We start from the raw sequence: 15,879 nt of genomic DNA, 5'->3' as shown, positions 1-15,879 counted from the left end.
GTTGTTTTGGAATTCAAAAGGAATATATCACATCACAAGGTTCCAAAGCCAGGTATAAGAAACAGTATAGCTCTTTTTTGTGGGGTATGGTCGCTTTCCCACCTTCAATCTATATATTTCAGATGCAGAATTTAAACATTTTAGATAGATCTTTGCATTCAAACGGATCATTTAAGCGCTCCGAGAAGCCAATGTCCTGGAATGGCTCTCAGCAGGGTCTATAATATAGAACACACTGCTGCTCAGTCACCTAAAAACATCTGCTAAAAATAAAGTTATAATGAATACTGTGTTCTTGGCCCCCCCTTTTTTTTTGGTGCTGCTGTTGTTAAATAGCCTGTTATTTCATTACCAGCAAATAGGGTTCCTCTTGGCTTCTGTCCATTCTAGCTGCTCCCTCTTTCTACTCCACTGAAAAATTAGAGTTTATTGGGAAATAACCTTTCCCTGATGAAGTCTGAGGAGCTGGTCTCATTACTCTCCTGATAGAAGCTTGTCTGGCATCTACGTTGTAATCTTTCTGGCGCCGGTCTAAAACACTTTTTTTACCCAAGCATTTTAACTTGTGTTTTTAAGAATTAAGAGGTTTAGCTGTTTTGTTTTTGTATTTTATGTTATGATTTAATGGATTGTACACCACCCTGAAATTCTAAGCAGATGGACAGTGTGCAAATGTTTTAAATAAATAAAATATTTTAGATAAATAAAATACTCTTTTGGCAGCTGCTTTTGGCAACCCTGACATCCATTCTATCCTAGATACCTTTCTCTTCTCTATGGCTTTCTATAATTTCTTCCGCTTTCTTCTATTTTTCTCCTTTTTTGGTTCTTCTATACCTTCTGCTTCCTGTACTGCTCATTCTGGGCTCCATTCTTGGTCTCACTGTTACCTTCCTCAACTGATAGAATTACCCTTTATATACCTTGGACTACTTCATTTAGGTTCATTACTCCTAAATCTGTTTTTCCAGCTCTGACCTTTTATCAATTGTTTAGTTTTATAAGTCTGCTTCACCAGTATTTCATACTGAATTTGACAAAAGCAGAACTACTTCTCTATCCACCTTAATTCTCTGTCTCCGGGATCCATCACACCAGCATTTTATTGCACTCTTGTCATGCCTAGTTTGCAGTTTTGCAGCACGGCCCTCAGATGATGTGCCTGTCCTGCAGACACCCCACCTCTTCTCCATATTAAAGCACCCTTTAGCCCCCATGTTGTGCTTTCGTCTCGCTATTTCCTTTATTGGGGGAGTGTGCTTTGAAGGGAGAGCTTGCTGACAAAAGAGGAGGGTGGGGCGGTTGTCTTCCTCCATGTCTGTGTCGAACAAATAGGCTTGTGCTGAGCTGGTCTAACATACTTTTGCTGCTTCAACACCACCCTCCTTGCACGTAGCTCCCTCATTTTTAAAGTTAAAGAGATGAAACTTGGGACCATGAGAGCTCTTAAGTAGGGCTTTAGGCATGCCAAGTTTGAATCAGATCAGTTCATCCCTTGGTTTTTTAGGAATTTTTATTTTCCCCCCTAAATCATTCCTTCCCATTAACACACACCTCTCCGATTCTGCGCAGTGGTGGTTGAAGGGAGAATTGGAGGTGTGTGGGGGGGGGGGGCGTGTTCAATGGAGCTCATTTATTGCCTTTACTCAAGACTAAATCCCATTGATTTCAACTGCATTTACATCCGTCATATTAAAATCTGATGCATGCTTACCTTTGAGTAAACCCTGTTGAACAGCGAGAGACTTACTTCTGAATAAACACGTATAGAACTGACTTTTAGTAGTGTGGTCACTCAAAAGCTTTTTTTAAAGTTTAAAACAGCAAACTGGAAAGAAGTGCTCTGCAACTCTATGCTTACTTCTGAGGTCTTACTTCTGTTTACTCAGAAGTAAGTCTTTCTCTGTTCAATGGGGTTTACTCAAATGTAAGCATGCATCAGATTTTAGTATGACTTGGATATAAATGCAGTTGAAATCAATGGGACCTCCGATTCTGCCTTAAACCACACCTGCACAGAATCGGAGAGGTGAGTGTCTGTTAATGGGAAGGGGGATTAAAAATTCATAAAAAGTTGAGAGATGAACCAATCTGATTCAAACTTGGCCTGCCCAAAGCCCTACTTAAGAGCTCCCACAGTCCTAAGTTTCATCTCTTTAGCTTTAAAATTGAGGGAGCTGAAAGCATTTTGGTTAATTCCCATAGGAGCACCAATGAGCAAGGGGGGAAGGCTGTCACTTGATCACAATGTCCATCAACGACAAGAACCAATGAATTGGAGGGGAAAGGAGAAAGGGTGGGGTGGGGTGGACACAATAGCAGCAGGAGAGCAAACAAGTGAAAAGAGAATTCACCGGCATAGCAAAGATCATGAAACAGAGGAGCACTTGCACTTGAAATGGAACACTTGAAATGGAGGTTAAAAAGCAGAGGCAAAACAGGGGGGAAAATACATGTGATGGAGCTCTCTATTACCTCTTGATCATTGTGAGAGTAGTATGAAGATCGAACTGAAAGAGGACAAGGAGGGAGCTGTATTAGCACCAATCAAGTCCATCGAATATTTTGAGAACTAGGGTTGTAAATTGTCGAACTCCAACTAGTCCAGGCCAGCATGACCAGTGGTCTAGGATGCTAGAAACTGTAACCCAACAGCATTTGAAGGTCAACAGTTTCCCCACAGATACTGTTGTAAAGTACTAACAATTCTAATAAGAGGGAATGTAAGTATGAAAATCACGGCTAATGTAGAAAAATAAGATTCATATTTCAATTCCAGTGATTGTTTTTAAAATCAAGTAAATGAACATGGCATGTCACATAATTAATTAGTATATAGTAGATCAACTTGAATGCTCATTAGTATAGAAACAGAGAGAGTTTGGTTTTAGTCCTGGCTATTTGTGAGATAATTGTGTTTTATTATTATTATTATTATTATTATTATTATTATTATTATTATTAATTTATTTATTTATATAGCACCATCAGTGTACATGGTGCTGTACAGAGTAAAACAGTAAATAGCAAGACCCTGCCGCATAGGCTTACAATCTAAAATAGATTGTAAATTTAAATTTACAATTTAAAATAGACACCAGTCATGACTGGAAGACAGTTGTTGTTTTTCTTTTAAAAAGAAAGAAGTAGACTAGATTATGGGTCTACTGTAGTTAAAGAAGAAATGGAAAATGATATTGTGCATCAGCATAAACAGGATGCATCTGTTGGTACAATTATTTTAAATGAATATGTTTTTTTATTAGGCAATTGTATACGACACTTCAAGAAAACCTTATAGGGGAAAAAAGGTCATTCACCCCGCCCCTTCAAGAGATCCACTAATGCTATTAAGGGATAGTGAAATTATGCACTTTAAAAATATGCAATGTATTAACAAATTAACAAATCTGCTGTTGAGAAATTTAATTGTCAGAGAGAAAAAAAAATTACTTATTTCTTCTGCTCGAGATAAAAGTCTATCAGACTGACTTCCATACCTTGGAATTGTTTTAACAATCAGAGCAATATGTTTATTAGGAACAAGAGAACAAAATGTAGTCCTTTCCGGAGCCAAAGGATGGTCTCTCTGGTCAGTGGATTAATTTCTGTGTCTGGCATTTCATCCTCAGGAACTTTGGACACCAAACGCTGCTGTCAGTTTGGACAAGCTGCTGGCTCTTTTCTTTGATCCAGCACCAATGTAGGCATTCGTGCGGCTGATTACTTGTCTCTTTTGAGGCAGCGAAACAAGGTTACGATGTCTTTACGGAATTTAGAACTCATGCCAATATAGATGAATGGGTTGTAAAAACTGGCAGATTTGGCGAAAAGGCTGGCTAGGACATTGGTGAGTGCAGGCACCTGAAATCCACATGCTGTCCACATGGAGATGACCGCATAAGGAGACCATGCCAAGAGAAAGGCTGAACAAATTACTAATGACACCTAGAGGAATAGAAAAGAGGTTGAGGGCACCAAATCTGTAAATACATTTCATTTCATATAATACGGCAATTCTAGAATTACTGCAGCTTTTGGAAGAACATTTTAGTTTTATAACTACGGAAATATCTACTCTAAAAAAAAAAAGGAGAGCTTTTCAAAAACTTTTATACATTAACTACCCAAGGGAATATTTATCCTTCCTCTATCTGTTAAACAAAGTTGTAATGAGAATGCTTTTTATTTCACTGCATTTGTATGTCCTATTGGTCATTGGTCCACTATCTAATAAGAGGTCAACAAAACCAAGGATGCATAGGTTATGGTTTGGGATCCTTCTGTCATCAAATGCCCCCCCCCTACTTGTTCCTTGTTTGGCCAAATGTGAACAATTAGGGTTATTTATTTGCAATATTTCTATCTGACCCTCCATCCAGGACCTCAGAGTGGCTGGGGTTTTCTAGAACCCTCCCACCTATGTTCTTGCCAGGCTTAAGCCTGCGTAATGTCATGGAACTAAATCAGGAGGTTTATCTCAGATAAAATATTGTACTTGGCTGCAAATTCATGCTCAGCTGATGTCCTTGGACAAGTCAGTATCTTTTGACCTCAGATCACTTTGTGAAAATAGGAAAACTAATAAAACACAGAATTTGAGAGGCCATATTTACTCCTAGACTTCTTAAAAATAGATGTGGGAATGGAAGTTGGATATGAACTGGTAAGGTATTATTGCATTCCACCGAAACAGCCCTTACTAAGATCACCAATGATCTCCTTACTGCCAAGTCTAAAGGCCATTATTCCGTTCTTATTCTCCTTGATCTAACTGCAGCGCTTGACACGGTTGATCATGATCTTCTCTTAGATTCCCTTCATGACCTTGGATTTTGTGGCTCTGTCTATAACTGGTTTGCCTCCTATCTAGCGGGTCGCTCTTTCAGCGTGTTGGCTAATGGCAGCTCGTCTTCCTCCTTTCCCCTTTCAGTAGGGGTTCCGCAAGGCTCGGTGCTTGGCCCGTTGTTGTTTTCCTTATACATGTTGCCCTTGGGCAAGCTTATTCAATCTCATGGCCTCCAATATCATCTGTACGCCGATGATACACAACTATATCTGTCATCTCCGGAACTTTCTCCTGATGTTCACGATCGTATCTCAGCATGTCTTTCAGATATCTCAGCTTGGCTGCTTCATTGTCGCTTGAAGCTTAACATGGCAAAGACTGAATTGCTTGTTTTTCCTCCTAAACCTTCTCCTCATCTCTCATTCTCTCTTACTGTCAATGATGTTACGCTTACTCCGGTCAAGGAAGCTCGTAGCCTTGGCTTTATCTTCGACTCCTCGCTCTCCTTTATTCCTCATATTGAGGCAGTAGCTAAATCTTGTCGATTTTTCCTGTATAATATTGCCAGGATTCGATCATTTTTGTCTGTCTCTTCTGCCAAGACGCTTGTTCATGCACTGGTTATTTCACGGTTGGACTACTGCAACCTTCTTCTCTCTGGCTTTCCTTCTTCTCACATCAGTCCTTTGGTTTCTGTTCACCACTCTGCCGCAAAGATCATCTTCTTGGCTCGCCGCTCCGACCATGTTACTCCGCTTCTGAAATCTCTTCATTGGCTTCCAATTCACTTCAGAATCCAATATAAACTTCTCCTGTTAACCTTCAAAGCTTTTCACGGTCTAGCTCCTTCCTATCTCTCCTCTCTCATCTCACACTATTGCCCCGCTCGTGCTCTTCGCTCCTCTGATGCCATGTTTCTCGCCTGCCCAAGGGCCTCTACTTCCCTTGCTCGGCTTCGTCCATTTTCGTCTGCTGCCCCTTACGCCTGGAACGCTCTTCCAGAACATTTGAGAACTACAAGTTCAACCACAGCTTTTAAAGCTCAACTAAAAACTTTTCTTTTTCCTAAAGCTTTTAAAACTTGATGTTGTGCAGACTTCTACTGTTACTTTCTACTGTTAGTTTTTCCCTACCCTGTGCCTGCTTACCCTACCCTGTACCTGTTTGCATTCTCTTCCCCTCCTTATTGTTTTACTATGATTTTATTAGATTGTAAGCCTATGCGGCAGGGTCTTGCTATTTACTGTTTTACTCTGTACAGCACCATGTACATTGATGGTGCTATATAAATAATAATAATAATAATAATAATAATAATAATAATAATAATAATAATTGTGTCCTTGATTTTCATTTCAATCTCTCGGCCTTCAAGGGAAATGTTGCATTGTATTTTATTTTCTTACCTGATTCTTGCTAATATTTTCATGTTCAATGGAATTATTCAACCGACAAACCATTAAACCATGATGCCAAATAGCCTAGTCAACTTTGCTCATACAATTAGTGACTGTTGAGTGGGTGAATGAGCTAAGGATCAGAACTTTGCTTGACAAAAGCATAAAAGAATCACAATATTTACTGCTGTTTCTATGCTTCTATTTGGTAATTTACAAGATGTTTACTTGAATACAGAGTGGTATAAAAACAGCTTTGTTTTAGTATGATCTAATAATTTCCGATAAGCCAACTAGATAATCACCTGTGTGATATTTCTTTCCATGATCCGTTGCTTTTGGCTGATTTCTCTTCCTCTTGTGGCCTTGTGACTCGATCTAACTGTTCTTACTATGGATACATAACAGAATATCATGATAGAAACTGGGATGAAAAAACCAAATATAAACACTCCAATTACATAGGACTTGTAGATTGCAGAAAATGTTGCCTTCATCCAATCAATGTCACATGTTCCATATTTGCGATCTGGAAAATCAAAGAGAAATCAAGCCAAATTAATTTCACTATACTTTGCCATTTTTAGAGAGAAATATTACTGCATTCATCCTCATTGCTATATTTAATATAGTCAGCTATATTTAAATAGCATAATAAATGTGGACATTTAGTTTAAATCCCAATGTCCAATGCAAACAGAGAGTGCCTGTGGTGTAGTCCCCACTCAGCCATGAAAGCTCACTGGGTGACTTTGAGCTAGTCACAGACTCTCAGCCAAACCCACCTCACATGGTTGTTGTTTTGAGGATAAAATGGAGAGGAGGAGGATTGTGTACTTCCCAACAGTGTGGAAAGGCTATTACAAGATCTTATGACATTCCATTAGCACAAATGAATGTGGAGGATATGGTTTTTCCCCCTAAAAACACTATAGTATTTTGCCTATGTGTAGTACTTGGCCACTGCTGTTCACTGTCACCACTGTCTCCCCCAAATTAGGAAGTACATCCTGAGCACCCTACCAAAAAAGCTACTCATATTTCTATTTTATATTCATGTATCCAATTACTGAGTAGTAATATGTTCCAGGGCAGAATATTTTACAGCTCAGTGATGCAACCTCATAAACCATTGCTACTCTTCGGACAGAGGGTCTGGGATTAGAGTCCGCTGCTCATCCATAACCCTGCCAGCAAGAACCAGGCAGGAGGGGGTCGATTGACAGAGGCGTTTGTGCATCCATCTCAAGAAGCATTTTCAGTTAGAAGGCCCTCTCAGCCTGTCTAGCTGACTTATGTAGGTCCCATGGACCTACATTTCACATCTCCTCTCCCCAGCCTAAGTCACATTCCCTTTCGTCTCTCACCGACACTCTTCTGAGGTTGCTGTCAAAATCTTGGAAGTGGAGCCACCATGAAGCTTTCTGTGGGGGTTGGGAGGGGTGAGAAAGATCCTTGCTCAGATTCCCCCAGATGTTGTCTGAGGAGCCATAAGATTGCTCTGTATTTCTGTTTACCTTAAATCTATTGTGTGTTAATTTCATTATGAGTTGTCTAGATTTAATATTAGGAATATGATTAATAGTTTACATGTATTTCTTAGGTTTATATCCTACATTACCGATGATGATGACGATAATAATAATAATAATGTAATGCTGATATACAGATTAAAAACATAACATAAAAACAAAAGTTAAATACATTTAAAAGACAATTAAAAAGAAATAATGAGCTCCCAACCAGTTAACCCCCTTCAAATGCAGAGCAGCTTCCATTGCAAAGGCCTGCTTGAATAAAGATGTCTTGGCCTGCTAGCCAGTGGTCGGGCAGAAGAGAGTGAGAGAGCCAACCTATACTACCTCAGAAAGGATTTCCAGAGCCTGAGAGCAGCCACTGAGAAGGCCTTCTCTCACATCCCCTACCAATATCTGGTAGATATGAAACACTCACCTGTGTAACTACCCCAGCCTAAGAGTGGGGCAGTGGACCAAAACAGGGCTGCTATCCATACCATGAGCATAATTAATGCAATGTTTTTCCGGTCAATTTTGTGGGCTGAAAGTAAAGCACATAAAATAACTATTGGAACTCAACTTTAGTCAGCTATTTTGACCTTAAGACTTTGATCCAATACATAACTTAGGGATAGCAGATTGCTTGGAACAACAGTAACTACTAATTCAGTGTGTGTGTGTGTGTGTGTGTGTGTGTGTGAGAGAGAGAGAGAGAGAGAGAGAGAGAGAGAAATGTATGTGCATGTGTATATGCACACACATGTGTGGCCTCTGCTACCCCAGCACACACTGATGTAGCTCTTGTGTCAAAAGGTTGTGCACTCCTGGTTTATAACAACACTCAGACAAAGCTCCATCCGACAAGCGTTTTACTGCACGCTCGTTCCTGGGCACTCATGGATTGCTCACATGACGTCATCTGCCTCTCACATGTCTTCCACCCCTTCTGGCCTTCGTTGCACCGCAAACCCCCCCTGAAAAAGTCCAGTTGCTGCTCTTTCCTACTGGACTGAATGGGGCTAATTATTTCCTGTTTTCAGGAAGCGACGTTGGAGCGACGACAGAGAAGAGATGGGAGCTGCATGTTTTGACCTGGATGTGATGGGGCTTTCAGTGTGTTGAACTAGTGAGTGGTCAGACATGAGGAATAAGTGCATTTGTATGTGCTAGATTGATGCCTCATTGCAACAATGGACTGGATAAGGGCTAATAAACTGAAGATCAATCCAGACAAGAACATGATGCTGTTAGTGGATGGTTCTTCTAATTAGATAGAAGGATAGATTCAAGGGCTGAGAGACCCATAACCCCCCATGCCTCTCTCTGTGTTTGTGTGTATATGAAAGAGAAAGAGAGAGAGGGAGGGAGCAAGCAAGGGAGTGAGTGAGTGAGAATGAGAGACCAAGTGTGTGTGTGTGGGAGTGAGTGAGTGAGAGAGGTGTATATGCACCATTTTAATATTTTGCCAGGAGTAGCAATTTCTGTCATGGCTTCTCCTGTTAACAAGTACATTTCTTGTTATGTTGCCGCTAAGGTTACCAATTCTTGAAATATAGAATTGCAGTTACTGGGTGGGGTCTGGGGGCAAAGTAGAGAGTGGTGGTTAAGAGGTGGAGCTTGGTGGATTGAAGAACAGCATGCAGTAATAAAGATGTTGAATTGCCAATCATAAAGAAGCAGAGCTTGTGTACCTGGGGAAGAACCCAGCTGTAAAGAAGCAAAACCATAATTTTTGGGACAGAGCCCAGTTATAAAGAAGCCCATAGAAAATGCTCTCTTCATCTAAGGTGGGCAGTTATTGAGTGTGTTTACAGCTCAATTGCATGGGTGGATCTCCTGGTTTCACTTCCCAAGATCAGGCTCTAAATCAGGGATAGAAAATGTGTGGCACTGCAAGTCCCATAATCCCCACCATTGTATGTGCTAAGACAGATGGGAGTTGCAGTCCATCTCTTCCCTTTTTTTGCCATCAACTTTTGGAGGCAGACACATATTCCCCTTTCCTAGTCTAAACCACAAATCTTGGGCAGATTCCTATACTAAACCATAAACGGACGTGTTAAACCTCCAACTTCAACATCAACCAGAGTTATTAAAATGTTGAGCTAGTCCAAGCAATCTAATTCTTAGACTTCAAATAAATAAAAATGTTGACCTACAAGCAACAATATACAACCACCACCTTCAAAGCAAACATGTTTCGGGCAGAGAAAACTGGCCTACCGTGATGAGGCTGGCATCCTTTAACATATCGGATAATACTGATAGCTGTTAGGGTATTGATACTGACTAGACCAAAAAGGAATATTAAAAATCCATCCACCTAGAAAAAGAGAGAAGGAAACAATGAAATGAATATACTCTGGCCTTAGCTAGACGTAGTGGTCTAGCAGGATGGAGGGGTGAAGATCTCATGATTTTTTCATCATGCGATCTCCCCCTCAGTTCACACGCAGTGCTCAACGACCTCAGACAGAGAAGTGTTGCACCCGCCATTTATTTTGGTTAAAGGGACAGCAGCGCACGAACGCTCGTGTGCAAAAGGTAAGAGGATTTTTTTAAAAAATAATTACTTTCCCCGCTCACCCCACCCCACCCCCGATGGGCGCAAAGCTCCTGAGGACCTCTGCGCCCCATGAGCGGGTCTCGGAATCACGAGGAGCCAGGACAAACTGCAGCACCCAGTCACACGTTTTCTGAGGTCTCAGCCTGAGACTGCAGAAAAACTGGGCCTAAAGGGTAGGGCGAGATCCCGGGGCAAGGGACGGATCATCCCTCCCTGATCCTGGGATCCGCTGTGCGTAGTGTGGGTGCACAGGGATGATCCCGGGATTCCGCCCCATCTAGCTATGGCCTCTATCAGGTGTGGGAACCCATGCCCTTCCATCAATCCCCCAAAGCATGTCAATGGTCAAAGATTATGGGAGCTGGAGTCCACAGGTTTGCCACCCAGCGTGTGTGTGTGTATATATATATATATGATCCAATTAACGGTTTTGTACATTTTGTAAGGCTAAAAATCTGGCTTAAAGGAAAGGATTTCACAACTGTGGGGCAGCTACCAAGAAACCTGTTTCTGTGTCATTAATATTTAAAGTGGATAAATGGAAAGCAAATTCAACAGCACACTCATGTTGACAGAGATTTCAACAAGATGTAAGAAAGTTTGGATCAAGCTGTTAAGGCCAAAATCAAAACTATCGGCTCCTTTTGCTCTTAGAAGGCAAGAGAGAATAATATACAAACATTGGAACACTGGTGGAATGTTCTCAGAGTGATGCTTGATCAAAAGCTGGTGTTGGCTACTTAAGAATTTTGAACTCTTCTTAGGAGTGCACTGCTTTAAAATCTATTTGCATGGGAAGTTGAGTTTAATGCTATTTGTATCCTTTATCCCAATGGTTTAACTTGAAAAGCATGACAAAAAAATGTTGAGAAGTTGAAAAAGTAAGATTACCTGGCAAGTCCAAAGGGAAGTTACAAGAAAGCCATCATCTCTAAAAATATTAAATATCTCCAGAATACCCCTTGAGTAACCAAAAATTGAAATGCTTGCATCTGAGACAGCAAGATTGAAGGTAAGAAAGTCATGAGGATCCAAGGAATATCTCTTGTTGTACATGATGAAGATGACTGCTCCATTGCCAAGCCAAGAAAGCCAACCTATACGCAGTTGGAAATACACATGCTGTAAAACATCTGAAGAACAATTTGGCACTTAAATTAACCCTCTCACCACCTTCTGCTCAGGACTTCACTTTGTTCAATAATAAAATGAATGCATTCCCGTAACCATTTTGTGGTTAAGCAGCATGGTTTAGCGTGTTGTCTGAACCAGGCCAATAAAAAGTTTGTCATGTTTCTCTTTACCTCTGCTCTCTGCCTCTCAAGGTTTCCATTTAGCACTGGAGAAAGATCTGTGAAACAGCCAGCTTCTATATATTAAAGGGTGGTAATGGTAAATGGTCATTATTGTTTCTTTTCCCCATAGTCTGCACTCCAACCTGAAATTAGTGACCATACAATAGCTGTTACAAGCCCTATTCAGGCATTCAAAAAGGGGTTTAAAATCAACATGTGAGGAACACGCCAGCCCCTTGCCCTCAGTGACAGTCTGAAGTAGAGAGCTTCCTGTATGGATGTTCGCCATGTAAACGAGAAAGTAAGTATTTCAGCATTCTGGGATGCATGGAAAGCCTCCACGGATACTGGCTCCTCTTCAAACAATCGGCCTCCAAGAGTGAGGGGGACAAATGCAATGAGGAAGAAAGATGAGGCCTGAGAGCTTCTTCTCATGTGTTGATTATAGCCTTTTTTGAATAGGGCTACAATCTTCTTGCTCCACAGAGGGCTTTTTAAAGAGAAGTTTCTCAACTGCCTCCTTCAGTTCGTTTGGGACTGTTCCATTTCTCAAGGAGCCTGGACCAGCCTGTTATGTTCTTCCCTCTCTTAGGTGGCAAGCAGCATTGCCCCAACACCTGTAGCAACTGCACTATTAATGAAATTTAGCTGTTTACTGGGATGCTTCTGTAATCTGTAAACTAGCTTGAAAGAACTCCAGATACTCTGCCAGTATCATCTGCAGAGTTCATCTTGGCTCTCTGGCACCAAATGTGGTAGTCTATATTTGCATACCCTCTGGAAGCTAGCAAGATATACAACACTATGGTGCACAGGAGGTGTGGGAGGTGGGGAGAGAAAGAGATTATATGTTGAAAAGAGAGATTATATTTTGGAAGAAGGTGGGAGGAAAATATACCATTTTGTTTGGTTGCAGTGATTATAGAACATCACTGTAATTGCGCTTCTTCCAAGATGATGTTCAATAGTGGGATTCTGTAAGCAGTTAAGAGACAGTTGAAGGAAGTGAGTATTAGGACAGTTAGAAGTGGGAAGGGGGGTTGAAGTAAAAAGGAAGGATAGGTCTTTGTATAATCTTGTTCGATTATTTACTTGGCTTTGTGAGAATGATAAATGTTGTTTCTGTAATTGAAAAGGAAAATTAAGCACATTGTTACATATTAGATGAAATCAATCCCCATATGATTACAGCTGACAGCTGTCACAACAGCCAAGTTACCTTGGTTCAGGGTAACAGCAGAACATTCCTCAAGTTGTGGCAGTTGGCTGCTGGTACTAGCAATAGATCTCCCAGCGCCACAGGGTGAGGTGTCATAAACACTGCTTCAGAATACTGAAGCTTAGGTAATTGTCTTTTAGTGTCCAGGCAGTTATGTCAGCTGGAAGGAAGTGGGAGCCCCAGGGAAAGGCCTTGCATGCTTCTATCAGAACTTTTTATCCATCTGATGAAGTCTGTATCAAGACAATGACCCATATTGGTGTATTTAACCCATCAAGGCTGGGTGCTCCATGTGGAGCAGTCTGACTGGTAACATACGGAGTTTCCAAAATGGTGGACACTGAGAGAATCACGTTCTCCTATTCCTACTTCTATATCAGTCAGCCAGGATAGTTGTTAATTTATTTTAAACATGTATGGATTATACCTTCATCCAAGAATGAAGTTCAAAGCAGTATGCATACAAATCCAGGACATGAGATCTGTGGGACGAGTCCCCACCAATGCAAGACATACACTATTGGTGGGATGTAGGCGAGGGCTTTCTCTGTTGTGGCACCCTGGCTGTGGAATGCCCTCCCCTTGGAGGCCCCACAGGCACTGGAACTGGTTTCATTTTGGCAGCAAGTTAAGACATGGCGTTTTAACAAAGCCTTTGATGGCTAAATTCATCAAACCTGTACATAGTTTTAATTGTTTAAATTGTTTTTACTGTTTTAAAAATCTATACTGGTTTTAGGTTATTAATTGTTTAATTTGTTTTTAGCTGTATATATTTATTGTTTTATATTGTTTGTTTGATTTCATCTGTACGCCGCTCTGAGGTCCTTGTGACATAGGACCGGATACAAATGTTTTAATAAATAAATAAAATGCAATTTTAAATCATAAAAGTTACATTATATAATAAAATTGAGAGGCATAAAACTATTAAACCCGCTAACAATGAAATAAACTTAAAATGCCAGGGGGAAAATAAGTTCATTTGTAGATGCATAACGCACATCTCCTATAGATGCAACACTGGAAAGGGCCTCTTAGGATCTTTTGCATAGTTGCAATATCATGAGCTTCAGCTCAAAGCACTGAAATAAAACTCAAATTACTACTAGGTTTGAGTGTCATTGATAAACAAATGCTAGCAGTTGCTAGAACCATATTCTAGAATGTTTATAGACTTCTCTCTTTATTAAACTGAGTCAGAAAATGAGGGTTAATTGTAACTTCCTCTGTACAGCACCATGTACATTGATGGTGCTATATAAATAAATAATAATAATAATAGCTACATTTCCTATGACAGAATGTACTGTACAATGTATTACATTAGACGAGAAAACAGTTTACGCAGTATAAAAATGAGAACGTTCACACAGATTACTAATATTTCTAGAACTCTTTATCCGGCATAGGGCAGAGGTAGTGCGCACTAACACATTTGGCTAATGTTCACAGTGGGTAAATTCATGCCAGTGGATGGACCAGCCTTGTATTTAACAACTCACTTAGTTGCCAGAGGCAATGAGGAAATTCATGCAGATGAATGAACAGACTAGCAGAGGAAGGATGGAACATCTCTCCTTCTCAGCACACTTGGTTTCCATGCTAGCCACAGAGGAAAGAAAGTCTCTTCCTTCCTTTGCAGATTGGGGGGGGGGGGCAGGGGAAGAATTAACAAATTGCTCCGCCCTCTCTTCCACCAGCCTAAAAGGGTCTTTTAATGTTTCTATGTTCTTGGCAAATGAGGGGGTTTCTCATCACCCAGGACCAGCTCGCCTCTTAGCAGGTCATTATTTTTTGCAGGCTAGTAACTTTGCTAGATTTATTAACAAGGCTGTGTAATTCCTGGCATCTCTAGCTAAAAGGATTTCAAGTGATGTGAAAGCCTTGTGCCCAAGACTCTTAAAAAGGAAGCTCAGTGGTAAACAGATCTTAAAGTTTTCCTGCAGATCTTAGATTAAATCCCTGGGATCTCCAGTTCCAGTTAAAAAGAAAAAGGACCAGGTAGGTGATCTGAAAGACCCTTGCCTTAGACCCTGAAGACCTCCACCTGACAGAGTATACAGTTGTCTAGGCAGATGAATAGTCTGTTCCTATTGAACAGGAGATTTCTCTCTCCTGGAGGTTGTGATTCACATTTAGGGAATGACATGACATTAAAAAAAAAAGTGGGGGGAAGCTTTCCCTTGGCTTTCAACTGAGTGTCTTCCTCAAATTACAATACAGTCCTCTCCATCAGTTTAACATACACCCTTTTGATATAATTATTAGAAATGAATCAAAGCATTCCTCATGAACCATAGTCCTGGAAAGCGTACTGAAATACCAACAGCTTAAACCTCTCAAATTCTTGCTGCAATATGATTCTTATTTCTAAACCTACTCCTTCTTTATTTTCCCCTAACCCAATTCTTAGGGATACAAATTTGAGTAGTTTAAGACGAAAGCATCTCTATTACTTTATGTCAACACAATTTGAAAATTGAGGTTGAGTTCATATCCTGGAATAATACAATTCAGATGTTCTAATAGCCTTTCTTTAGCAAAACCAAATAGAGCTTTTGTGACAATTTCAAGGAAATACAATAGGAACAAGCTATCTTCTTACCTAGAGTGAGCAAGTATATCCCAATTACAGTTTTCCAGTTTTCTGAGACTCCAAAACTAGATCTATTACTCTGCAACAGGCTGGAGCTGTCCATCAGCACTAGTCACTTTCTCCAGTGCTCAAATTGTGCAGTAGCTCACCTACAAGTGGGTGAAGGAAGTCTCCCTGACAGTATAAATAACAATTACAACATTGTAACTGCCCGAGAGAACAGATGATGCGATGGCACCTACTGAGCTCCCAGCAACTATTCTGTATCAATCAGGGTAATTAGCAGCAGCGTAAGTGCCAGAGGCATTAGAAGTTTCAAGGTCTTACGCTCCCAACTGCCTTTGTGACCCAGATCTGTCTTGCAAGAAGAAGGTGATTAGGCAAAAATGAAGCAGCCGGTTCCAAGGGACCTTGCACATTCCCCCAGGCTCAATTGCAGCTAGACTAACATAATCATAGGGCTAGAAGGGCACTGATCATCTTCAGTCTAGGACAAC

The 15,879-nt window shown here is 40.6% G+C and overlaps 1 protein-coding gene across 1 annotated transcript; it reads right to left on the bottom strand.

The window, feature by feature from the left end:
- Nucleotides 1–3,723: 3,723 nt before the first annotated feature.
- Nucleotides 3,724–15,485, bottom strand: LOC134393443 (opsin-5-like). Its single transcript, XM_063118468.1, has 6 exons — nucleotides 15,392–15,485; nucleotides 11,161–11,366; nucleotides 9,927–10,026; nucleotides 8,140–8,244; nucleotides 6,492–6,715; nucleotides 3,724–3,948 (listed from the first exon to the last, which is right to left on the bottom strand). The coding sequence occupies exons 1-6, from the start codon at nucleotides 15,483–15,485 to the stop codon at nucleotides 3,724–3,726; spliced, it is 954 nt and encodes a 317-aa protein (XP_062974538.1).
- Nucleotides 15,486–15,879: the final 394 nt, after the last annotated feature.

Source organism: Elgaria multicarinata, chromosome 2, assembly GCF_023053635.1.
Source record: "Elgaria multicarinata webbii isolate HBS135686 ecotype San Diego chromosome 2, rElgMul1.1.pri, whole genome shotgun sequence".
In the NCBI taxonomy this organism is placed as follows: domain Eukaryota; kingdom Metazoa; phylum Chordata; class Lepidosauria; order Squamata; family Anguidae; genus Elgaria; species Elgaria multicarinata.
Note: the sequence above shows the minus strand (reverse complement) of the source record. Positions and strands in the feature narration are given on the sequence as shown.